The sequence below is a fragment of the Geotrypetes seraphini genome, chromosome 4, assembly GCF_902459505.1.
Source record: "Geotrypetes seraphini chromosome 4, aGeoSer1.1, whole genome shotgun sequence".
Classification (NCBI taxonomy): domain Eukaryota; kingdom Metazoa; phylum Chordata; class Amphibia; order Gymnophiona; family Dermophiidae; genus Geotrypetes; species Geotrypetes seraphini.
In genome coordinates this window covers 293,342,350-293,368,122 of record NC_047087.1, presented here as the reverse complement: position 1 = coordinate 293,368,122, position 25,773 = coordinate 293,342,350, and the positions used below count along the sequence as shown (strand labels likewise).

At 42.9% G+C, this 25,773-nt stretch overlaps 1 protein-coding gene across 5 annotated transcripts in view; it reads right to left on the bottom strand.

The window, feature by feature from the left end:
* The window catches only part of SUFU (SUFU negative regulator of hedgehog signaling), a 244,438-nt gene that overhangs the window by 202,315 nt on the left and 16,350 nt on the right, over nucleotides 1–25,773 (bottom strand). For all 5 annotated transcript variants that reach the window (XR_004539049.1, XM_033940100.1, XM_033940101.1 and 2 more), the window contains exon 2: nucleotides 19,865–19,999. Coding sequence is in view for 4 of the 5 variants with exons in the window: in XM_033940100.1 (XP_033795991.1) it covers nucleotides 19,865–19,999 (135 nt within the window). In the remaining variant the exon portion in view is untranslated. The remainder of the gene's footprint in view (nucleotides 1–19,864; nucleotides 20,000–25,773) is intronic.

Here is a 25,773-nt window from a genome sequence, read left to right as displayed (position 1 = left end):
AGTCTCACGTCTATAGTGTGTAAGCTCATAGAAACACTGATCAAACAGCATATTGACACAATCCTAGACGAAGAAAAACTACGTGATCCACACCAACACGGGTTCACCCAGGGTAGATCATGCCAATCTAATCTGATTAGCTTTTTTGACTGGGTTACTAGACAACTGGACGTCGGAGAGTCACTGGACGTGGTATATTTGGATTTCAGCAAAGCATTTGATAGCGTCCCTCATCGAAGATTACTGAACAAGCTAAAATCGATAGGATTAGGAGACATTCTAACTACATGGATTGGGGATTGGCTGAGCGGCAGACTTCAGAAGGTGGTGGTGAACGGTACCCCATCTGAAGCGTCGGACGTGATCAGTGGAGTGCCACAGGGATCGGTCCTGGGCCCGATTCTATTCAACTTATTCATAAGAGATATGACGCAAGGACTTAGAGGAAGGGTATCACTGTTTGCCGACGACGCCAAACTTTGCAACATAGTAGGCAGATGCTTATTACCTAATAATATGACACATGACCTACTGCTGCTGGAACAATGGTCAAATACTTGGCAGCTAGGCTTCAATGCTAAAAAATGCAAGATAATGCACTTGGGCAAGAGAAACCCGCGTAGAACTTATGTACTAAATGGTGAGACCTCGGTTAGGACCACGGAAGAACGCGATCTAGGAGTGATCATTAGCGAGGACATGAAAGTTGCCAATCAAGTGGAGAAGGCTTCCTCCAGGGCAAGACAAATATTGGGGTGTATCCGCAGAAGTTTCGTCAGCAGGAGACCTAAAGTTATGATGCCGTTGTACAGAGCCATGGTGAGGCCACACTTGGAGTACTGTGTTCAGTTTTGGAGACCACACTACCGAAAGGACGTGCTGAGGATCGAGTCGGTTCAGCGAACGGCCACCAGGATGGTCATGGGGCTCAAGGATCTCCCGTATGAAGAAAGACTAAAGAAATTGCGACTGTACTCACTCGAGGAAAGAAGAGAACGGGGAGATATGATTGAAACGTATAAATACATCACGGGACGCATCGAGTCAGAAGATGATATCTTCTGGCTCATGGGACCCTCGACCACCAGAGGGCATCCGCTGAAAATCAGGGGAGGGAAGTTTCATGGCGACTCCAGGAAGTACTTCTTCACCGAAAGAATGGTGGATCATTGGAACAGACTCCCACTCCAGGTGATAAAGGCCAGCAGCATGACGGATTTTAAGAAAAAATGGGATACTCTTGTGGGATCTTTAAGGGAGTAAATTCAGGGGGGGGGGGATACTTGGAATGGGCAGACTTGGTGGGCTATAGCCCTTTTCTGCCGCTTTTTTCTATGTTTCTATGAACATAGATAATTAGGATACATTTATCAGTTCCTCCTAGGTTTGATCTCCTTGAAGATGTAATTTGAAACCCAGCTTGGGTTGGAGGGCAGTAAATTTATCAAATGATCCAGATATACTAGTGAATGAGAAGAAAAATTGACTTTGTTTGCTTTATCGGCATTGTTGTTGGCACTATTTATTTATTTGGATGGACCTTTTCACAATTGGCATGTCAGGACACTAGTGAGACATTAAGGTCCTGGTATCATGAGAACCGCATATTGAAGTATATTCATTACAAGACAGGATAGCACAATTACTTACCGTAACAGTTGTTTTCCAGGGACAGCAGGCAGATATTATCAACATGTGGGCGACGTCATCCATAGAGCCCCGTAGCGGACAGCCTTTTAAGCAGACTTGCTTGAAGAACTTTCAAAAATTTGCAAGTGCTGCACCACGCATGCGCGAGTGCCTTCCCGCCGAACGTAGGTCGTGCGTCTCCTCTGAGGTACCTCAGTTTAGATAGCTAGCTAAGAAGCCAAAATGGCCATCCTGCCTGGAGAAAGTATCCAGACAATAATGAGAGGTGAATGTATGAACCGAGGACCAAGTGGCAGCCTTGTAGATTTCCTCAATAGGAGTTGATCTGAGGAAAGCTACAGACGCCGCCATAGCTCTAACTTTATGGCCCGTGACTTGAGCCTGCAGAGGGAGACCAGCCTGAGCATAGCAGAAAGAGATGCAAGCAGCCATCCAGTTGGGAGATGGTTCTCTTGGAAACAAGATGCCCAATTTATTTGGATCGAAGGAGATGAAAAGTTGAGAAGTAGTTCTGTGAGGTTGAGTGCGTTGCAAGTAGAAAGCCAAAGCACGTTTACAGTCCAGAGTATGAAGAGCTGTTTGTCCAGGATGAGAATGAGGCTTTGGAAAAAACACTGGAAGAACAATGGATTGATTGAGATGAAATTCTGAAACCACTTTAGATAAGAATTTAGGATGAGTACGGAGGACCACCTTGTCATGATGGAATACTGTGAAAGGTAGATCTGCCACTAGAGCTTGTAGCTCACTGACTCATCTAGCAGAGGTGAGCACAATGAGAAAAACCACTTTCCAAGTGAGAAATTTAAGATGAGCCAAATCTATTGGTTCAAAAGGAGGCTTCATCAATTGACCAAGAACAACAATGAGATCCCAAACCACTGGAGGCGGCTTGAGAAGTGGTTTGAAATTGAAAAGTCCTTTCATAAATCTGGAAACCACAGGATGAGCAGACAGGAGTTTTCCTTCGATAGGCTGATGAAGAGCAGCAATTGCACTGACGTGAGCTCTAATAGATGTGGATTTGAGGCCAGATTGAGAAGTGCAGCAGGTAATCCAAAACCGAAGACAAGGAGATAGCTTGTAAAGGAGATGAATAGTTATAGTAGTTCTTCAGCCTTGAAAAAGAAATGAGCGAAACATGTTGGTAAAGGAGATGAATGATTTATAAACTGAAAAGCTAAGTTATTTAAATTATTATCTTAAGCTATGAAATGAAGAAATTATTTGAATTATTAAGAAATTATTAAGAAATTGAAAAAGATAAAAAGTACAAAAACAACAAGAAAAAAAAAGATAACTATAATAGGATTACCAGATTGGGATGCATGAGGAATTAATCCCCCGAGGAATTAGAAGATTCTAGGGGCAGTCTGATATCCAATGGCAATACCACTATAGAAATTGATATTTTGTCACGAGTTTGAATGTGAAGTTTTGAAATTAATTGGATATAGTAGAAATTTAAGTTAGAACGGTATAGTGGCAGTTAGGGGTTGAGAGGTACGAAGTTGTTAGGTGTAAAAGACTGACTTCTTCGAGGGAGTAAACAGGCAGATAGACAAGGGTGACCCAGTCGACATTGTATATCTGGATTTTCAGAAGGCATTTGGCAAGGTTCCACATGAACGATTACTTCGGAAAATTGCAAGCCATTGACTTGAGGGTGAAATACTCTTGTGGATTAAAAACTGGCTGGAGCATAGGAAACAGAGAGTGGGGGTAAATGGGCAATACTCGGACTGGAAGAGCATCACCAGTGGAGAGCTGCAAGGCTCGGTGCTTGGACCCATGCTCTTCAACATCTTTATAAATGATATGGACATTGGTTGGACGAGTGAGGTGATTAAATTTGCGGATGATACAAAGTTATTCAGAGTAGTGAAGACACAGGGGGATTGCGAAGATTTGCAACGTGACATAATCAAGCTCGAGAAATGGGCATCGACATGGCAAATGAGGTTCAACGTGGATAAGTGTAAAGTGATGCATGTCAGTAACAAAAATCTCATGCACGAATACGGTGCGGTACTTGGCGAGACCTCCCAGGAAAGAGACTTGGGAGTTCTGATCGACAAGTCGATGAAGTCGTCCGCGCAATGCACGGCAGTAGCGAAAATGGCGAACAGAATGCTTGGAATGATAAAGAAGGGGATCACGAACAGATCGGAAAAGGTTATCATGCCGCTGTACTGGGCCATGTTGCGTCCTCTCCTGGAGTACTGCGTCTAGCACTGGTCACCATACATGAAGGACACGGTACTACTCGAAAGGGTCCAGAGAAGAGCAACTAAAATGGTTAAGGGGCTGGAGGAGTTGCCATACAGTGAGAAATTGGAGAAACTGGGCCTCTTCTCCCCTGAAAAGAGGAGACAGAGGGGACATGATCAAAACATTCAAAATACTGAAGGGAATAGACTTAGCAGATAAAGACAGATTGTTCACCCTCTCCAAGGTAGGGATATCGAGAGGGTACTCTCTAAAGTTGAAAGGGGATAGGTTCCATACAAACGTAAGGAAGTTCTCCTTCACCCAGAAAGTGGTAGAAAACTGGAACGCTCTTCCGGAGTCTGATACAGGGGAAAACACCCTCCAGGTATTCAAGGCAAAGTTGGACAAGTTCCTGCTGAACTAGAACATACGTAGGTGAGCCTGGACTCATTTAGAGCACTGGTCTTGGACGTGGGGGCCGTTGCGTGAGCAGACTGCTGAGCATGATGGACCATTGGTCTGACCCGGCAGCGGCAATTCTTATGTTCTTATGAAACTCTTTTGGAGGGAGATCTAGTGGAATTTGAAGAAATTGGAGCGAGTAACATTCTCTGATAATGGCGAGAACCCAGAGGTCTGATGGAATCTGCTCCCACTGTTGGTAAAAGTAATGGAGATGGCCTCCTATGGGGAGGAGAGAAAAATGATGGATAAAGATGGACGTTATGCTCAGATTTAGATTGTCAAAAAGACTGTGCAGACTTAGCTACAGTGGGAGGCTGGGTTTTTTGTTGACACTGCTGCTGCTGTGGCTGTTTCCTGCGTGGAGGCCTGGAGAAAGCCAGAGTCGATTTCTGTGGATAACGACATGGAGGTGGCCTATAAGGTTTAAAAGCTGGAGGCTTAGGTTTAGGTCGAATCAAAGAGGCAAAGGACCACTCATGCTCCGACAGACGCTTGGTGGCAGCCTCAATGGAGTCGTCGAATAACTCATTACCTTGACATGGTATATTGGCTAGATGATCTTGAAGGTTAGGATCCATGTCCACAATGCGTAGCCAAGCCAGATGTCGTATTGCCACAGAAAAAGCAGTGACTCGAGATGACATTTATGCTTGAAGCATAAAAAGACGTATTTGTGATTAAGTATGATGGAGCTGTTGAAACTCGGGTAACTGCTGCTCAGGTAAGTCAGAGAAGAAGTAGGGCATGGTCTTTATTGCAGTACTTCAGATAAGATGTGAACATGAAGTTATAATTCAAAATCCTGTTTGCCATCATGGAATTTTGATACAGACGGCGTCCAAATTTATCCATTGTCCGTCCTTCTCTGACTGGAGGGAATGCAGCATAAGACTCTGGTGGGATTAGATTTTTTGAGAAATGACTCTACCACAAAAGATTGGTGAGACAATTGCGGCTTCTCAAACCCTTTACAAGGAATCGTATGGTAACGAGATTCCATTTTTGAGAGTATAGCCGGAATGGAATAAGGAGTCTCATAATTTCTCAGGAAAGTTTGCTTCAAAACAGGATTCATGGGAAGTCTCATGGTGTCCTTTGGCAGATGGGGCAATTCCATCTCAGCCAGATATTCAGGAGCATACTTAAGATTCTGATTGAAGATCAATTCGAAGAGCCTTACTCATATCAAATATGAATTTTGAAAAAGATGTGGATTTTGAAGATGAAGAGCCCTCAGGAGGAAAAGTGGAGAGAGACCGAGGCATTGCTGAATAAGGAGGAGAAGCCTCCTTGGAGTATTGGGAAGGGACGTCTGTATCCAACGTAAGAGTCACAGAAGAAGCTCCGCTATGTGATATTGGTGGAGTCAGAGAGTGCTTACATTTGAGATGTCTCGATGGAGAGGTCCCAGAAGTATTATCCCTACCTAGCAGCAAACGGAGGTAGAGAAGACTATCTATCTTTCCTGTGATATCAGCAGTACAAGAGGACTGGTGCTCAGTGGAAAACTCCAGTATTGTTTGTAAGAACACCACACCACTTGTCAAGAAGCCAGACAGGTTATATGGGAGTGAAATATATTAGATCTTGTTCTGCATGCCATTTCCTATGACCTTTATTTATTTGGCATTGAAAGCATTTTCAAATAAGTGGCGTGGGGGGGGAGCAAATGGCAGGAATGAATGGCCATCCCTCCTGCTGTTTTTTGCTAGCATGGGGGGTGTCATCGTCCCGGTGCCACATTCGTTGGTTCGTTTGTGGGGGGGGGCTTTTTTTCTTTTTTAATGGGGCAGATATTGTGCGTGTGTAGCAAGCATCTGTGCTCATTAAAAAGATAAAGAAAAAAAGGCTTCCTGCAAACAGTTGAGTGGCAGGAGGCTGCTTTTGGGGCTTCCCCTGCTTCTCAGCTGTTCGGGCTTCCCCTGCTGGCTCTGCACATGGTGTGAGAGTTGCTCTCACAGCAGTTATCGGACAGCAGAGTCAGGGATTAAGATCCGCGTGATGAATTTGCAAACTTTTAACGCATCTTTCTGAATTGGCAAAAAAAAAAACCCGGACTGGTGCAGATCCAAACGGTCTTACCAATTTGCGCATCTAGCCCCCAGTGCTGTCCCAATTTCTGGAGCTATACTGAAGGTCCTGTGAGCAACTATGGAAAAAAAACACTGAGGCCCAAACCCCACCAAAGAATCATCTTCTACAACCACAGGAGCAGTAAACTGCAGGCAATAAACCTCCTGAATGCCCAAGAAAATTAACAATTTTTTTTTGAGGGGGGGAGGGGGGCAGGAAGGGTCAAAATTGGAACTTACACTTGAAATATATATACAGTATATATTTTAAGCAAAATACATCATGCACACCATTGGTTGTTCCAACTTGCCTCCAGTACACTGTACTCCCTCCGGGTTTAATTTCTCTCTCTTTTTTTCAAGGGAGGAAGCAAGGAGTGCGGCATGCCAAATGGAGCCACCAGGGATGGATAGGGAACTGGCACCATCAGCTATACCCTACAATAGGCACCCAAGAAACATAATCCTCTCACTTAACTGATTCAACAAAGTCAAACTAGGAGCCACCTCTCGCAGGATATAAACCAGGCGCAGGATAAAATCCACCCAATCGCCTGCTAGAGATGGAGAGTACTGGATTACTAGCGAGCGTACCATCCTACATATGACAGAGCTTGGTGTTCTCCATCTCTGCCTGCTGGTGGATGACACAACCCACTTGTCTCTGGATTCATCTGTTGCTGATAAGGAAACTGGTTTAATTGTCCTCCTGTTTTCTGATAGTCCATGTTAACAAAAAAACCTATTCCTTCAAGACATCTGAAAATTGAATCTCTTTGCAGATACCTATGAACCTGCCCTGAACTCTGCAATCTTCATTGATTATTTAAGTGTTAACTCTTGATCTAGTTATCTACTGCTATATTTTCTGCCTGCAAGATAATACTTTTGATTACCATATATGCTTTAATATAAACTCACCTGAATATAAATCAAGATACCATTTACCCCCCCCCTCTTTTTTTTAGGTGAAAAATGGTAACTTGAATATAAACAAAGGCTCTATATTCTACCATTCTTCCCCTACATCCTCCTCTGGTGAGACATTCCTAACCACCCTTCCTCCTGGTGGTGTCCCTCCTCCACCCTCATCCCACAACACTGACAGTTCCCCTGCTGTCAGCCCCCCCCCTCCCCCATTGATCCAGCAGTTTCTCCCTCCCAGTCAGCATGCCCCTCCCTCCATCCCTCTTCCACCCACCCTAAGGAGTAATGACACATCCCCTTCCCGATCCCAGAAGCAGGACCCCCCAGGCTTACCACGCTTCCATGGTGATCTTGCAGGACGTTTGGGCAGGAGCAATTCTCACTCGCTCCTGCTCTCTCAGTGCTAAAAATGACTGTCAAGACTGGAAGTCTTGGAAGTCATTTTCAGCATCAAGAGGGACCATCCTGCTAGACCACCATGGAAGCATGGTAAGCCTGGGGCTCCTGCTGCTGGTGGGAGGGTGGGTAGACACATATAACCCCCCATTTTTGGCACTATCTTCTATGTTTTAATGTAACTTATATGGTAAAATCTGGTATTATAACTATGCCAAATCCAACCTATAAACCTATAGACAAAAAAAAAAAAGTATGAAAACACATTACATTAGACCTGGGGGTCATAGAGAAATAAAGTCCCCCAAAATAGCCTTAAGCACTTTTATGGCAGTGGCAGTTCCAGCATAAAAATACTGACCCACTGGAACACAGTAATTAAGAAATTGCTTCTTTCAAACTTGCTTTTCCTTGCAGAGGAGTTGGAAAATTATGAGACTTGCTCCCATATGCTTTCAAGTTTATTAAAAATTTGTTATACCAACTGTTTAGACTTCTAAACAGTTTACATCAAGTAAAAAGGGTGTATAAAATACAAGGTATAAAACAGAACAGGGTAATTAGTATAATTATCAAAAAATCAAACAGGATGAACGGGAACAAAATGAAACAGGATTAGAACTACATTATTGATAGGCAAAAACAAAAAAGGAACACACAAAAGTATTGGGAACATGTACTGTGCCAGTATAAAAATTTTTAAAAAGGTGACATCCTTAATAGGAGGGTTATAGGCCAAAAGTGTCCTTAAGCAGGAAGGCTTTTAGTTTAGACTTAAATAGGTTAAGCAGGTTTCTTCCCGTAAATAAATTTGGTGCAGAGTCCCAGAGCAAGGGTGCTATAACCGAGAAAATGTTTGTGCGCATCGTATTGATATAGCAAAATCATAAGTTTTTGAGGCTTGTGCAGTTTAGGGAGAGCTTACAGGAATGGGGCAGGGGCAGGGACAGTGACAAAATTCACGGGGATGGGACAGGGAAAAATTTGTCCCCATGTCATTCTCTAGTTCAAATACCAATGTTATTCTCATGAGACTATGCAAATCATGAAGAAAAGTGGATACTGTTCCAGGCCCAGACACACCTCAAATCATACGATGCTGAAAGAACACAGAGTTAAATGTCCCAGAGGTGGTAGAAGATGGATCATAAATGTGATCTAAAATGTGATCCGGCTTGAAGAGATAGGGTTAAGAGTTTGGGAGATGGGGTATTGGGGGTGACAAAATGGGCTCAGAAAAAAAAAAAAAAGAGAGAGAGCAAGTACAGTAATATGACCATTTCAGTTGACCAGGATGAACAGATGCTGAAATGATATCAGAAATTAGGGAGACTAATAAACTGGATAACACAATAATAATGTACACTATCCCGATATTGACTGAGTAAATGTAACATCAAGACATGCTAGAGAGATGAAATCAAGGACTGCTTTATAGAGAAGGTGAGGTGATTCAGGAACCAACAAGTAGTGAAGCAATTCTAGATCTAATTCTTAATGGAGTGCATGAATTGGTGCAGGAGGTAATGGTGCTGGGGCCGTGCTACCGATTCAGGGAAAGCAGTGGCTTCCCACATGTTTTTCTCAATAACAGACTAAGGACGTTTCTTCCAGGAAACTGTTCAAACCTTTCTTAAAACCAGCTACGCTATCTATCCGCTCTTACCACAACCTCTGGCAATGCGTTCCAGAGCTTAACTATTCTCTGAGTGAAAAAATATTTCTTCCTATTGGCTTTTAAAGCATTTCCCTGTGACTTCATCAAGCGTTACCTAGTCTTTGTAATTTTAGATGGAATAAAAAAAAATATATATATATATATATATATATATATATCTCAATCCACTTGTGCCCACTCACTCAATCTATCTATCTATCTATCTCAATCCACTTGTGCCCACTCTATCTATCTATATATATATATATACTAGTCTTTAAGCCCGTTACATTAACGGGCGCTAGAGCAGATGTCTGTCTGGGTTTTTTTCTTTGTCTCTCTCTCCTTGGACGTTGTCTGTCTGTCTGTCATTCATTCTGTCTGTGTCTCTCCCTGGCCCCCCTGCCTACCTGTATTTCTCTGTTGCACCATGCCTGCCTGCGTGACCCCTTCTGTCTCTCCCCCCCCCCCTCCCAGAGCAAAGCATGATTGTTTTCTGTCCCCCAGCACACCCCTTTCCCTCTCCCCCTGTTGTGCCATGCCTGCGTGCTCCGTGGCCCCCTTCTGTTCCCCCTGACGATTGCTGTCTGCCCCCCTCCCCCCAAAGAAGCCCCCTTTCCCTCTCCCCCTGGTCCCCTGTTGTGCAATGCCTGCCTGCCCTGTGCCTGTTGTGCCATGCCTGCATGCTCCATGGCCCCCTTCTGTTCCCCCCTGATGATTGCTGTCTGCCCCCTTCCCCCCAAAGCAGCCCCCTTTCCCTCTCCCCCTGGTCCCCTGTTGTGCAATGCCTGCCTGCCCCGTGCCTGTTGTGCCATGCCTGCATGCTCCGTGGCCCCCTTCTGTTCCCCCCTGATTGCTGTCTGCCCCCCTCCCCCCAAAGCAGCCCCCTCTCCGTCTCCCCCGGTCCCCTGTTGTGCAATGCCTGCTGCCCCATGGCCCCCTTCCGTTTTCACCCCCTCCCATTCTTACCCTCCCTCCATTCCTCAAACTGGAGCTGGGGCTGCATCGTTCACCTCTCGGCCCAGATCTCCTGCTTCATGGCGGTGGGCAGGGCTGCAGGTCAGGACAGGATACCATACCATAACAGCAGGGGTGCCCAAATGGTCGAGCGCGATCGACCAGTAGATCGCAAAGGCAATGTGAGTCGATCGCGTTGCCTTGGCAATCTTTTTCTTCCTGCCTCCCTGAGCCAGGCCAGGCGCGTACAAGCACCGGACTCACAAGACTTCATCTCCGATGTCAATTCTGATGTCAGAGAGGAAGTTCTGGGCCAGCCAATCGCTGCCTGGCTGGCATGGAACTTCCTCTCCGACGTTAGAATTGACATCAGAGGTGAAGTTTTGTGGGTCTGGCGCTTGTACATTCATGGCCTGGCTCGTGGAAGCAGGGAGAAATCGGCATGGTGGCTTAGGGGGTAGGGAAAGAATCGAGGAAGTGGAGAAATTAGCGCGATGGCTTGGGAGGGCAGGGGGAAAGAGAGAGAGACAGAAAGAAAAGGGGAGGGCAGAAAGAAAAAAATATAGTCAGAAGAAGGAAGTGCAAACAGACTCATGTAATCACCAGACAAAAAAGTAGGAAAAATGATTTTATTTTCAGTTTAGTGATCAAAATTTGTCTGTTTTGAGAATTTATATCTGCTGTCTATATTTTGCACTATGGCCCCCTTTTACTAAACCGCAATAATGGTTTTTAGCGCAGGAGCCTATGAGCATCAACGGCAGCGCAGGACATTCAGTGCATCTCCCTGCTCTAAAAACTGCTATTGCGATTTAGTAAAAAGGGAGGGGGTATATTTGTCTATTTTTGTATAGTTGTTCCTGAGGTGACATTGCATAGAATCGTCTGCCTTGACCTCTTTGAAAACCCGCGGAATATAAATGATAATTAACATTTTCTCTGCATACAGTATGCTTTGTGTTTTTTAAAAAATTTTATTGTTGGTAGATCATTTTGACTTGGTCATTTTAAAAAAGTAGCTCGCAAGCCCAAAAAGTGTGGGCACCCCTGCTGTAGAGCCATTTCTTGTATGACTGGGCTATATTTATCTTTTTTTTTTAGTTGTTTAAATTCATGCAGAAATAAATGGCTAGATTGAACCTAATGACTTCATTAACGCCTTTCCCTTTTTTTTTAACCTCTATACCATTTGAAAGAGGGCAAATACTTCTTAAATTTAGTAAAAATATTCTGGCACAAGTGTCAAACCTTAAAAAAGGAAGTCATATTGAGCATTGGAAAATAATAATAATTAACTAATAAAAATAGTATACATTTAGGGCTCCTTTTACTAAGTTACAATAGTGGTTTTAGCGTACGCTTAGCTTGCGGAGAATTGCCATGCGCGCTAGATGCTAATGCCAGCATTGAGCTGGCATTAGTTTTCCCATGTAGCACAGGGGTTTGCGCACACTAAAAATGCTAGCACACCTTAGTAAAAGAGGGGGTTAATTTTCCCCACCACCAAATTTCCCCATCCCGCCCCACCCGGCTACTTTTTCATGCCACCCGGCTGGAAAAAATTTCTGGGGAGAACACTGTATATATATCTATCTATCTATCTCAATCCACTTGTGCCCATTCTCCACCACTCAGGATTTTGTAGACTTCAATCATATCTTCCTTCAGATGTCTCCTTTCCAAGTTGAACAGCCCTGTAGATAGGAGCTATTATACTGTAAATAAGCTTGAAATAAATACTGTACATAATATGCTACAGTATGTGGCCTAGAATAAATATAGAAGATAATCAGTATACCGACAAAGAGAAACCTTCACATGTCAAATTATATACCGTACATGTAGAAAAGCTGCATGCTAGTCTTATCATTGTCTCAATTAAACTTGTTAGAGCAGTTACAATCATTTTATCATATTTCTGGTAAATCCATATATTTTATAATAAATGTCAAGTTCCTTCATTACTTAAGGAGAATCTTATTCCAAACATATAGCATTTAGAATCCATTTTTTTCAGTTCAGAATATTGTCCTTTTGCAGTTCACATATAGTCCTCATTCTCTGTAGGTGGCCCAAGGCTTTTCATCATTATTAATGGTGTTAACCACCTCAAACAAATGACATTTTAAACTAAATAAACTTAAAAAAAAAGGTTTCCACATGACGACAGTTTCTTCCAGGGAGGTCTGCCTCCAGCACAGAAACTGAAAAACTTTTTTAAAACAAATAGCTATTCTTCCCTCCCCTACACACACTTATGACGTTTTCAAGAAAGATCCTGAAGTATTATCTGCAAATTACATTACAGCCAACTGAAGAACATTTTCAACACAGTTTCTCATCTTAAATGTAAGAAAGGGGAATCAAAGAAAATCTATCCACATCAACAATGAAAAAAAATTACCACCACATTTAACAGCCTGAGACTATACTACATTATCAGTGGAATTTAAAAAGTATTTACTCAAGATTTCACTGGGCTACTAGAAGTTTAGACTACGGGGAATTATGGGGAAAGACCTTGAAACTAAAGTTGTGTTTTAAATTCGATTAGGATTTATTACCAAACCCCCCCACCCCCCAATAAAATAGGTATTGTACACAGGTTCATAAAATTACAAACTCAAAGACCCAAGTTATGCCATCAGCCCTTAAAGACAGGGGAACGCCAACAATATGAATTATGTGATATAGTCATATGTGATACAGCATTATCCAGGGTTAGATTTAAAAGTTCAGGCACTCACTGGCACTAGAAGGGAGAACTCTTCCCTACCAGAATGGAGGATAAAAGGAAGTATCTAAAAGGAAAATTTAAGTTTTCTCTTCTGTTAATTTTCTTTCCGTTAGTCCCAACAGATCAGTCCAGAAACTTGTGAGCTATGTCCATCGACCAGCAGATGGAGAGAGAATACAAAGTAGTTCTCTGTGATTTGCCTGCCTTTCTTAAGGGTATCACGCAGCCTTGAAACCTTCAGAATCTTGCACAACAAAGCAGCAGCAGCTCATTGCTGTCAAGCAGAAGATATGAAAGGTCAGAGCATAATGGCCAGGAGAGATTGTGAATCAGCTCTTAAGATATCACAAGGTTGCACCATATACTGTAGACACTGAAACAGAACTTCCAAACCACATCATCCAACAGACAACAATAAAAATTTCAGGAAATGGGGTGGCAAATTGCCCAAACAAGGCAGGAGCTAAGGAAGCTACTAGCAAGATCCCAAAAGGACCCATCATCCTCTTTTTTCATGAAAAGAAGTTGCAAAACAGGGAAAATAAAAGCAAAATGTTGCAAAAGAAAATATCTAAATGAATAAACCCCAAGAAGTTAGAAGAACTTATGTGCATGTCGGAAGAGCGGGACTTGGGTGTGATAGTATGTAATGATCTTAAGGTGGCCAAACAGGTTGAAAAGGTGATAGCAAAAACTAGAAGTATGCAAGGTTTCACAGGGAGAGGTATGGCCAGTAGGAAAAAGGAGGTATTGATGCCTCTGTATAAGACTCTGGTGAAACCTCATTTAGAATATTGTGTACAATTCTGGAGGCCGCACTTTCAAAAAGATATAAAAAGGATGAAGTCGGTCCAGAGGAAGGCTACTAAAATGGTGTGTGGTCTTCGTGATAAGGCGTATGGGACAGACTTAAAAGATATCAATCTGTATACTTTGGAAGAAAGGTGGGAGAGGGGAGATACGATAGAGACGTTTAAATACCTACATAGTATAAATGTGCATGAGTTGAGTCTCTTTCATTTGAAAGGAAGCTCTGCAATGAGAAGGCATAGGATGAAATTAAGAGGTGGTGGAAACGGAGTAATCTGAGGAAATACTTTTTTACAAAAAGGGTGGTAGATGCGTGGAACAGTCTCCCGGAAGAGGTGGTGGAAACAGAGACTGTCTGAACTCAAAAAGGGCCTGGGATAGGCATGTGGGATCTCTCAGAGAGAGAAAGAGATAATGGTTAATGTGGATGGGCAGACTAGATGGGCCATTTGGTCACTATCTGCTGTCATGTTTCTAAGAGTAAATGGGGTAGGGTTCTGAACTTATCTGTTGAGACTAAAGAAAAGAAAATTATTAGGTAAAAAGCATCCCGTATATTCCCCCAAAAATCCCAAGATTTTTGGGCCAAATACTCGTATATAATTCTACATAGCCCAAGGGCTGACTGACATCTAAGATATGTACTTGGAGAAGATCAGAATGAGACAGTAGGCAGGTGAAGGAATAACAAAGCAGGTGTACAGAATGACATATCTATCTACTGGAAAATGATATCAAAGGAAGGACAATCTTTTTTCCAGTGCAATAGGTGTGTCATTTTGTATAAACGGGATGTACCAAAGCAAAGAAATTTAGGTGACAGAAGAGCTCCCACTGAAGTAGGAGGGTCACAGAAAAAAATCCAGAGTGGATTTCTTCTGCAAAGCTCACAGTGATGGGGAAATTACCTGTTTGTACAGAATGACAAATATATTAAACTAAACCTTACGTTTGTATATCGCATCATCTCCATAAAGATAGAGCTCTACACGGTTTGGATAGCTAGCTTTACATTTTAAATAGATAGCTTTATGCTATATAATAGATAGATATTACACTGGAAAGATAGTTCTGCCAATATCCAAACGGGCCCAGGCCAGCACATCCAACCTGCAGTGTTTCACAAAGGAATAGAGAGACAACGATGGCACCACTTTACAAATTTCCTTCAGAGCCACTGCCAGGGACTCTGTCCAGGATATGGCTCAGGTTTTATGGCTTCGGGCGCATTGAGAGGCAGGATGATTCCTAAAGATGTAGGCAGCCTGAATAGCTGCCTTGATATATCTCACACTAGGTGGCCTTGGAGGCTGCCTAACCCTTCCTAGGGCCATGGAAAAAATAACAATGAAAAACTTGATCAGAAAGGCAAAAGTTATTCATCTCTTTCAGGTACACATCTGTCAGACATCCAGTTTGTGTAACCTCTGATCCACAGCATCAGAAACATAAAGGAAGGCGAACAAACCTGATTCAAATAGAATGGAAAAACACCTTAGGAAGAAAGGAAAGAACCATGTGAAGGGAGAGTGAATCCTCTGCAAAGGGGAAATACGGATCCCAGCAAGATAGAACCTGCAGCTCAGATGCTCCCTGGGCTGAGATAACTGCCATCAGAAAAACCATCTTGAACACGAGGTAGACCTCAGAGTCAAATGGGGCCTCAGCAAAACATTCTGAGAGCCAAATTCAAGTCTCATGAAAAAAAGGAAGGATACAGGGGAAGGCACAAATACACCACCTGTTTCAGAAACCAGGCCACCTCCCTGTGCAAAGCAGAGCAATGCCCTTTACCTTGCTCTGAAAACTAGAAAGAGCAGCCATCTGCACCTTCAAAAAGCCCAATGCCAGGTCCTGATCCAATCCCAGCTGCAAAACTCCCAGAATACAAGGGAACAGCAAGTGTCTCAAACACCAGGTCTTGAAAACCTTTCAAAAACTCTTGACAGGGAGATAGATATCCAACAGCAGAGAAGCATAGAAACCACTGCATGAGAGAGTTGGGGTGAGAGTGTCTAAGAATCTCAAGGCAGTGAAACAATGTGGCAAGGCAGTGGCTGTTGTCCAAAGAATGCTAGGCTGCATAGAGACAACCTTAACCAGCAGAAGAAATAAATAAATAAATAAATCACACCTCTTTAAATGCATCTACTCAAGAGGTAGTCCATAAACTAGGTGGGATTCAGATCTTCCATTTCCACTGGGCAATGACAGAGAAGACCTTAACCTCTGGGCAATGGAACAGGCTCAGTCACCAACAAGTGTATGTACTACAGAATGAAGGGTCAATCTGGAACCACCAGCAAGACTAAATGAAATCTTGCCTATCAGAAGTCAAGGATGGAAGACATAACAGAGGTTCTCTCTGCAGCCAGGGCTTAATCAGAGCATTTAGAGAAACACAGAAACATGATGGCAAATCCAATATGCCCATCCACAGCATCCACTATCTCTATAGTAACATAGTAAATGACAGCAGATAAAGACCCGAATAGTCCATCTGTCTGCCCAACCATACACACTATTAATCATTTAATTTAAATGGTCCTTTTTTAAAAAATATTTCTGGGCTAATTTAAAAACCGGAGCTCTGCCCCACGCTTTCTTATATTCACACACTGGGCTCCTTTTACAAATGTGCGCTAGGGCCTTAATGCGCGCAATAGCACGTGTTAAATTCCCAAGTGCGCTAGCCACTACCGCCTCCTCTTTAGGAGGCGGTAGATTTTCGGCTACCATGCACTACAGCGCGTGGCAATTTTGTGCGTGTGCTAAAAACCCTAACGCACCTTCGTAAAAGGAGCCCTGTGTCTCCACCACCTCTTGGGAGAATATTCCAAGCATCTTCTATCAAGTTTATTAAAAATTTGATATACCACCTTATCAATTTATTTCAAGGTGGTTATACATTTTAAAATAGGGTAAAAACAAATAATACAAATTAACATAACTTTAACAAAAAAACATACTCGACAAAACAATAACATACTAGACTAGACAAACGGGTACGAGTGGAAAAAAGAGTAGAACTACACTGGTTAAAAAAAAGTAAGATATAAAGGTATAAACATAAGGAAGGGGTTAAAACCAATACAAGAGGACTCATAAAAAAATAAAGAAATTTTTTAAAATCCTTAAAAGGACATTTACACTTGAAAAGCATCTTTAAAAAGGAATGCTTTTTTTATTTTTAAATTCTTTATTCATTTTTGCATATTACAACAAGTGTAACAGATAAACTCATATGAACTTATAAATACACACTTGATTAACTCTAATATATCACTTTAAGTATAACATTTCATTACAAATTAATATTCTATAATATTTTGAATATTATCTAATAAACCTAATATTTAAACTATTCTTATTAAAAAGAAAATCCTCCCCTCCCATCACAATATTACATACAAGTACCATTACAATGAAACTATTGATATATTCAAATATTATGAAATAACAAAAATAAAACCCATCCATTTCCCCTCTAATCAAATATCTTAACTTGGGAAAACTTTATCATTCATTACAAAAATCTGTCAATGGTCCCCAGATCTTCTGAAATTTACCAAAATATCCTTTTTGCGTTGCTATTGTACATTCCATTTTGTATATATGACATACAGAATTCTACCAAAAGTTGTAATTTAACCTGTCATAGTTTTTCCAATTGTATGTTATTTGCTGTACTGCTACTCCAGTCAAAATAAAAAAGGAAAGTCTTAAGAAAAGATTTAAATTTCTCAAGATTAGTTATCTTTCTTAAAGCATTTAGTGCCAAATTCCAGAGTGTTGGGGCAACTACTGAAAAGATAGTGTTTCTTCTAGTGCTGATATGATTCAGAGTAGGAATTGCTAATAAATTTTGCTCCGAAGAAAACATGATGTAGTGTGCGGTATCAAAAATTTATTAATAAATTCTGGCTGTCCAGTGTTTCTTGTTTTAAAAGTCAATAATAAGAGTTTTATAAATAACACGGTGATGGATGGGAAGCCAATGGGCTTTTATCAGAAGAGGAGTTACGTGGTCGTATTTTTTGGCCTTGTAAATGACTATCCTTTCTGTTAAAAAAAGTATTTCCTTAGATTACTCCTGAGCCTATCATCTCTTAACTTCATCCCATGTCCTCTCACTCTTGAGCTTCCTTTCAACTGAGAGAGACTTACCTCATGCCCATTTATGCCAAATAGGTATTTAAACATCCATCATATCTCCCCTCTCCCGTCTTTCCTCCAAAGTATACATATTGAGATCTTTAAGTCTGTCCCATATACTTTATGACAAAGATCACAGACCATTTTAATAGTCTTCGTCTGCACCGACTCCATCATGTTTATGTCCTTTTGAAAGTGCGATGCGGTCTTTCATCAATGTCCTGAGAAGCTGATTCTCTTCAGTGACTAGAAACACAGTCCACTTTCACATTGACTACGAAGTCATTAGATGGAGGGGGGCCCACAGATCCAGAATGAACTGAAAGTCCTGCAGCCCCAGCTCCCATTCCAGGAAACAGCTGCTGAGAAAGTCCACCTGCACACTGTCCTTGCCCGCAGTTGAACTGTTGACAGGGCCTGGTCCATGACTAAGTGCTGTACACAGCTTGGGCATAGCCAGAAGCCAGCCTTAGTGAAACTGTTCCTTTTAATTTTTAAGAGACTTTAATGGCACTGTACTAAGCTTGTGGGGGTTTTTCTTTTTACCTTTATAACCCAGCTGGATGAGTCTCTGAGGCCTTGCAGCAATTTTTTGCTCATATCATTTATTCAAGTCAGGCATACAGAATGACATACCTTAAGCCCCATATATGGAGAATGCCACTAAGCCACAGTCAATTACAACTGAGTGTACAGGGAAGGCTGAGGGGCCTCAAAGACCCTCACAGATGACCCCCAAGAATGGCGCCGAGGATCTTCAATAAAAAGCGCTACCAAGGCATCCAAAATGGGGGCACAAAGCTCTTCCTTATGAAATAATCTCAAAAACCATCTCCCTCTCGGGGGGGAGAAGCATTCACTCCTCCAAAAGGTTACCAAAGAGAAGGACCCTCATAACTGACTGAAGCTTCTTCCAAGGGAGTGAGGGGAAGGAGAAGATTCTCTCCTGGTTCCGCACAGAAGGTTCAAATGCAAGCGCTTGGAAGCAGGAAGAGCAGAGGGCAAAGAGAAAAAGATCCAAAATATAATGCCCGACTGTTTTAGCAGATATGTTTGTTGTAAGACCAGCACAAATTCAGGCGAATACGAGAAGCATAGAACCCACTGCAGGAGAAAGAGTTGAGGTGATAGCGTATGAACATCTCAAGGCAGCGGCTGATGGCCAAAGAATGCTAGGCTGCATAGAGAAAATCTTAACCAGCAGAAGAAAAATCATGCCTCAAGTGCATCTGCTCAAGGTGTAGTCCATAAACCAGGCAGGATCCAGATCTTCTATTTCCACTGGGCACTGACAGAGAAAACCTTAACCTCTGGGCAATGGAACAGGCTCAGCCACCAACAGGTGTATGAGATCCATGTACTACAGCATGTGGGGCCAATCTGGAACCATCAGCAAGACTAAATGAGGATGACGCAAAATCTTGCCTATCAAAAGTCAAGGATGGAAGACATAAGAGGTTCTTTCTGTAGCCAGGGCTGAACCAGAGCATATATAGAAATATAGAAACACAATGGCAGATAAAAGCCAAATGGCCCATCCAGTCTGCCCATCCAAAGCATCTACTATCTCCTCCTCTCCCTAACAGATTCCACGTGCCTGTCCTACGCTTTCTTTAATTCAGACACTCTGTCTCCACCACCTATTCCACACATCTACTACCCTTTCTGTAAAAAACATATTTCCTTAGATTACTTCTGAACCTATCACCTTTTAACTTCATCCTATGCCCTCTTCAGGTCCTGAAAATCAATACTAAATCACAAAAACTCTTAAGCAGTCATAATTGCATAAGCCAATCATAATTGCATAAACCTTTAAGCACTTACTCATGTACTCTGTTGTCTCCATACAGGTCACTCAGCCCAAAGCTGATATAGTGCCAGTGCTCTGGAACATTCGCTGTTGTATTCCCCAGGTTTCTGTACATGCTAACATAGTCCAGAGGATCCGGTCCTCCTAACCTGCAGAGGACACATACATACATCTTAGTACAAACAGGCAAGAAAACAAAGGGATCAAAATTACCTTTTCTATAATAAGTTTCAAATGTAAAGCAATGAATTATTAACAAGAAATTGATTTGATTCATTAACTTAATATACAGCTCAACAATGTCAAGGTTTTAAAGCAGTTTACACTAAAGGGCTAAGCTAACTATGGAATTGATGGAGGAAAAAATAACTTATCACAAACATTAGAATCACTAACTTATACAAATAATTTTAGAAGTTAAATTTATTGGTAACTTACCACATAGAACATAAGAATTGCCATACTGGGACAGTTCGAAGTCCATCAAGCCCAGTATCGTTTCCAACAGTGGCTAACTTGCTTGGGTGAAGCTGAGTGGAGGGGAGATTTCAGTTCTCCCTAATCCGTTTGACTTTAAAAATCTGGAAAGGGGCTCAGATGGTTTTTACAAGCTAGTGGAGGTTTGTATTTTCTACCTATCCTACATGACCACGACTTTGTACCAGGTAGGCGAGGGGGGGGGGGGGGGGGTCAAACAATGGAAGAGATTAGGCTTAACGTATTTTAGTCAGTTCCTAGAGGCGAATAGCATTCAAGAATCTGCCAATATATGTGCCCAATATAATTTAGTTTTGGGTGATATTTTCCCCTATTTACAAGTGAAGAATAATTTTTAACAAACTAAGTTCCTTGCACCAAATTCCTTTCAGATATCTAATTTTGAGCAGTGTTTGGAGTTGCCGGTGCAAAGAGGCTGCATCTCAAAGTTGTACAAATTATTACAAACAGATAGGAATAGGAAGATGACCTATATGTGGGCATGGGAAGTAGACCTAGGCAGGACTCTTACTATACAAGAATGGGAATGTATCTCCTTATGAACCCATCATATTGCAGCTGCTTCAAACTTGGTTGAAAATGCCCTTAATCTACTTGCTCACTGGCACTTAACCCCAGTTTTACTGGGTAGAATGTCCCGAGCAGTTAGTGCTGAATGTTGGAGGGGCTGTGGCACTAAAAGGACCTTTTTTCATATGTGGTGGGAATGTTCTTATGTTAAACAATAAGTTTTTACCTGTGTGAGTATATTTACCCATTTCCTTTGCCAATGACTGCAGAGATAGCCTTATTAGGCACAAAGGTGGAGGGGTTCGATCAGGGGTGTCAAACTCAATCACATAAGAGGCCAAAATCTAAAACAAAGGCTAGGTCATGGGCCAAAGTTTTTATTAAGATACTTAGGGGTCCTTTTATTAAGGTATGTTAAAGATTAGCACATACTAAATGTGCACCTTAATAAAAGGACCAGTCTTAGAAGTATAGGGTTACAACCTCTCCAACCCAACGCTAGCTCTGTGATAAATAAAAAAGACTTTTCCTCTCTCTTTTAGGTCCTAGTTCATGCTTGCTGTCTAACACCAGTTCTGGCAGGATATACATTTCAAATCTGACATATTGTAATCACAAAACATAAAATAAAATTACTTTTTCTACCTTTTGTTGTCTGGTCATTATTCAAATCATGTTGATCCCAGGCTCTGGTAGTCTGATAACTCACTTGCCAGGGTCTTTTGCCCATTTGTCGTATCCTTATTTCTTCGTGCTAACCATCCATCTTCCATCTCTGTCCTCCTCTTCCTTTTCCCCTCTCTCCCCTGGAGGTCTAGCATCTTTCCTTTTCTTGTCTCCATCCCTGCAGCTGCAGTAATGGACCCCACCATCCCCAGATCCACCATCTCATCTCTCCTTTTCTCAACTACCCTTTCATTCAGCATCTCTCCCTCCTTCCCCACCACCCCAGGGTCCACCATCTCTCTCTTCCCAACTACACTCCTATCCAGCATGTATGCCCCCCCTCCAAACCATCCCTTGTGTCCAACTTCTCTCTCTCCATCCCATTGTCCACCATCACTCTCCCTCTCCTGTTTTTAGACCCATTATTTCTTCACCTCCCTCCCACCCTCAGTCCGGCATATGCACGTTTCTTTGGACCCCTCCTTCCCTCCCTCTGTGTACTTCTACACCAGCCCCCCCCCCCACAAAAAAAAAAAAAAAAAAGGCCTGCATGTTTCCCCCTTCTTTCTAGCGTCCTCCGGCTTCCCGGTCTCACCTGCAAAGCAGCCTACAAAGGATCGCCGGTCGACTGTACCGATCCTAGCAGGCTGCCTTTGGCCTCCACAGCACGTTCCTTCTGTCGCGGTTCCTCACCTCTTCTGGCAGCGGGAACATGGGGTGGAGGCTATGGCAGCCTGCTAGGATCACTACAATCACCGGCAATCTTATGCAGGCTACTTTGAAGGTGAGACTGGAAAGGCGGGAAAGAGACAGTGGACAATGAGATGGAGGGAACAGGGTATTTTCTCGTGGGCCAAATTTAATTACCCTGGGGGCCAAATTTGGCCTGTGAGCCTGAGTTTAACACCCCTGCCATATATACTCAAATATAAACAGAGATTTTGGGGCCAAAAATTGGCCCAAAAAAATAAGGGTCTCTGTTAATAAATTGGGTCAGCACTGACCCACTCCCCTCCTGAACCTGTTGCAGGCCTCTGCTGGGCCTGTCGTAAGACCTGCTGGTATAGCAGTGGGTCGGGACAGGAGGGATCCCATTTCCTGCCCCAGCTGACTTTGAACAACTTTTATTTTCCTCCCACCCTTCCACCTCCCGGGCATTCCTGTTAAATCCCTAGTGGTCCAGCAGTAGGCCAAGAAAGGAGGGATCCCTCTCGCCTGTCCCAGCCAGCTCTCAGAAGTTTTACCTTCTTCCCCCCTCCCCCACTTACCTTTCAAATCCCTGGTGAACCGCAGCAGGAACAATCTTCCTTCACTCCTGCCTGTGCAGAGCCGCTAGCTGATTGGCTGCCGCGGTTCTCTGCTAGATCACCAGGGATTCAAAAGCTATGCAGGGGAGGGTAGAAGGAGGTAAACTTCTGAGAGTCAGTCTCCTGTCCTGGCCCACCAGGAGTTATGATACGAGGCTTGTAAGGCATCTGGAGGAAGGGGGACAGGGGACAGAACCTATCAGGGTAGGGAAGGATGGGGGCTGGGTGCAAAGACGAGCAGGGGAGGGAGTGAGGGAGAGGAAATCTGTGCAGAGCCAGGCAGGGCACTGCACTTGAACATTAACCCCTCTCCCCACCGGTTTATATTGGAGACGCCCCTTTTTTCCTCCTTTGAATACAGTATTTATAAATGATCTAGAAATTGGAACTTTGAGCGAGGTAATTAAATCTGCAGATGACATTAAATCTGGTCCTCACAAATGGAGAGAGTATCTCTAATGTTCGAGTGGGTGCTCACCTGGGTAGTAGCGATCATCAAACGGTTTGGTTTGATATAACAGCTAAAGTGGAGAGCGGCCGCACGATACTTAAAGTCCTAGATTTCAAACGTACGGACTTTAATGCAATGGGAAAGTACCTGAAGAAAGAGCTGTTAGGATGGGAGGACATAAGAGAAGTGGAAAGACAGTGGTCTAAGCTGAAAGGAGTGATAAAAAATGGCTACGGACCTTTATGTGAAGAAAATCAATAAAAACAAAAGAAAAAGGAAGCCGATATGGTTCTCCAACCTAGTGGCTGAGAAAATAAAGGCGAAAGAGTTGGCGTTCATGAAATATAAAAAAACCCAAGAAGAGGAGAGCAGAAAAGACTACAGGGTGAAACTGAAAGAAGCCAAGAGAGAGATACGCTTGGCGAAGGCACAGGCGGAAGAACAAATGGCTAAAAATGTAAAAAAGGGAGATAAAAATTTTTTCAGATATATTAGTGAAAGGAGGAAGATAAAAAATGGAATTGCTAGGCTAAAAGATGCTGGGAACAAATATGTGGAGAGTGATGAGGAGAAAGCAAATGTGCTAAACAAATACTTCTGTTCTGTGTTCACAGAAGAAAATCCTGGAGAAGGACCGAGATTGTCCGGCAAAGTTACATGAGAAAATGGAGTAGATTCTGCGCCGTTCACGGAGGAGGGTGTTTATGAGCAACTTGAAAAACTGAAGGTGGACAAAGCGATGGGACCAGACGGGATCCATCCCAGGATACTAAGGGAACTCAGAGAGGTTCTGGCGAGTCCTATTAAAGACTTGTTCAACAAATCTCTGGAGACGGGAGTGATTCCTGGGGATTGGAGGAGAGCGGATGTGGTCCCTATTCATAAAAGTGGTCACAGGGATGAAGCAGGAAACTACAGGCCGGTGAGCCTCACTTCAGTTGTTGGAAAAATAATGGAAGTGTTGCTGAAAGAAAGGATAGTGTATTTCCTTGAATCTAATGGGTTACAGGATCCGAGGCAACATGGCTTTACAAAAGGTAAATCGTGCCAAACGAACCTGATTGAATTTTTTGATTGGGTGACCAGAGAGCTGGATCGAGGACATATGCTAGATGTAATTTATTTGGATTTCAGCAAAGCCTTTGATACAGTTCCTCATAGGAGGCTGTTGAACAAACTTGAAGGGCTGAAGTTAGGACCCAAAGTGGTGAACTGGGTCAGAAACTGGCTGTCGGACAGACGCCAGAGGGTGGTGGTTAATGGAAGTCGCTCGAAGGAAGGAAAGGTGACTAGTGGAGTCCCTCAGGGTTCGGTGCTGGGGCCAATCCTGTTCAATATGTATGTAAGTGACATTGCTGAAGGGTTAGAAGGAAAAGTGTGCCTTTTTGCAGATGATACCAAGATTTGTAACAGAGTAGACACCGAAGAGGGAGTGGAAAATATGAAAAAGGATCTGCAAAAGTTAGAGGAATGGTCTAATGCCTGGCAACTAAAATTCAATGCAAAGAAATGCAGAGTAATGCATTTGGGGATTAATAATAGGAAGGAACCGTATATGCTGGGAGGAGAGAAGCTGATATGCACGGACGGGGAGAGGGACCTTGGGGTGATAGTGTCCGAAGATCTAAAGGCGAAAAAACAGTGTGACAAGGCAGTGGCTGCTGCCAGAAGGATTCTGGGCTGTATAAAGAGAGGCGTAGTCAGTAGAAGAAAGAAGGTGTTGATGCCCCTGTACAGGTCATTGGTGAGGCCCCACTTGGAGTATTGTGTTCAGTTTTGGAGACCGTATCTGGCGAAAGACGTAAGAAGACTTGAGGCGGTCCAGAGGAGGGCGACGAAAATGATAGGAGGCTTGCACCAGAAGACATATGAGGAGAGACTGGAAGCCCTGAATATGTATACCCTAGAGCAGGGGTCTGCAACCTTTAAGACATAAAGAGACACTTGGACCCGTTTTCGAAAAGAAAAAAAAACTTGGAGCCGCAAAACCATTATAAAACAAATCTAACACTGCATATATTGTTTCTTATCTTAATGCTATATACAGGATCACTAAATTGAAAATAAAATCATTTTTCCTACCTTTGCTATTTGGTGATTTCATGAGTCTCTGGTTGCACTTTCTTCTTCTGACTGTGCATCCAATCTTTCTTCCTTTCTTTCAGCCTCCTGTATGTTTCCTCTCCTCCAGACCTCATTCTCTCCCCCAACTTTTTCTTTCTGTCTCCCTGTTCCCCCTTCTTTCTGTCTCCGTGCCGTCCCCCAAGCCACTCGGTTTGCTGCCACCGCAATCGGGGAACAGCCCCCAAGCCACCGCCGTCCCAAGCTTTCCCTGCAGAAGTGTTGCGCTGACCAGCATTCCGCTCCCTGACGTCAATTCTGACGTAGGAGAGGAAGTTCCGGGCCAACAAGGCATTTCTCCTCATTCCATCCAGCCTGAGCCCCATCTCTCCTTGATCCAGCATTTCCCTTCTGTGTCTGTCAGAATTAC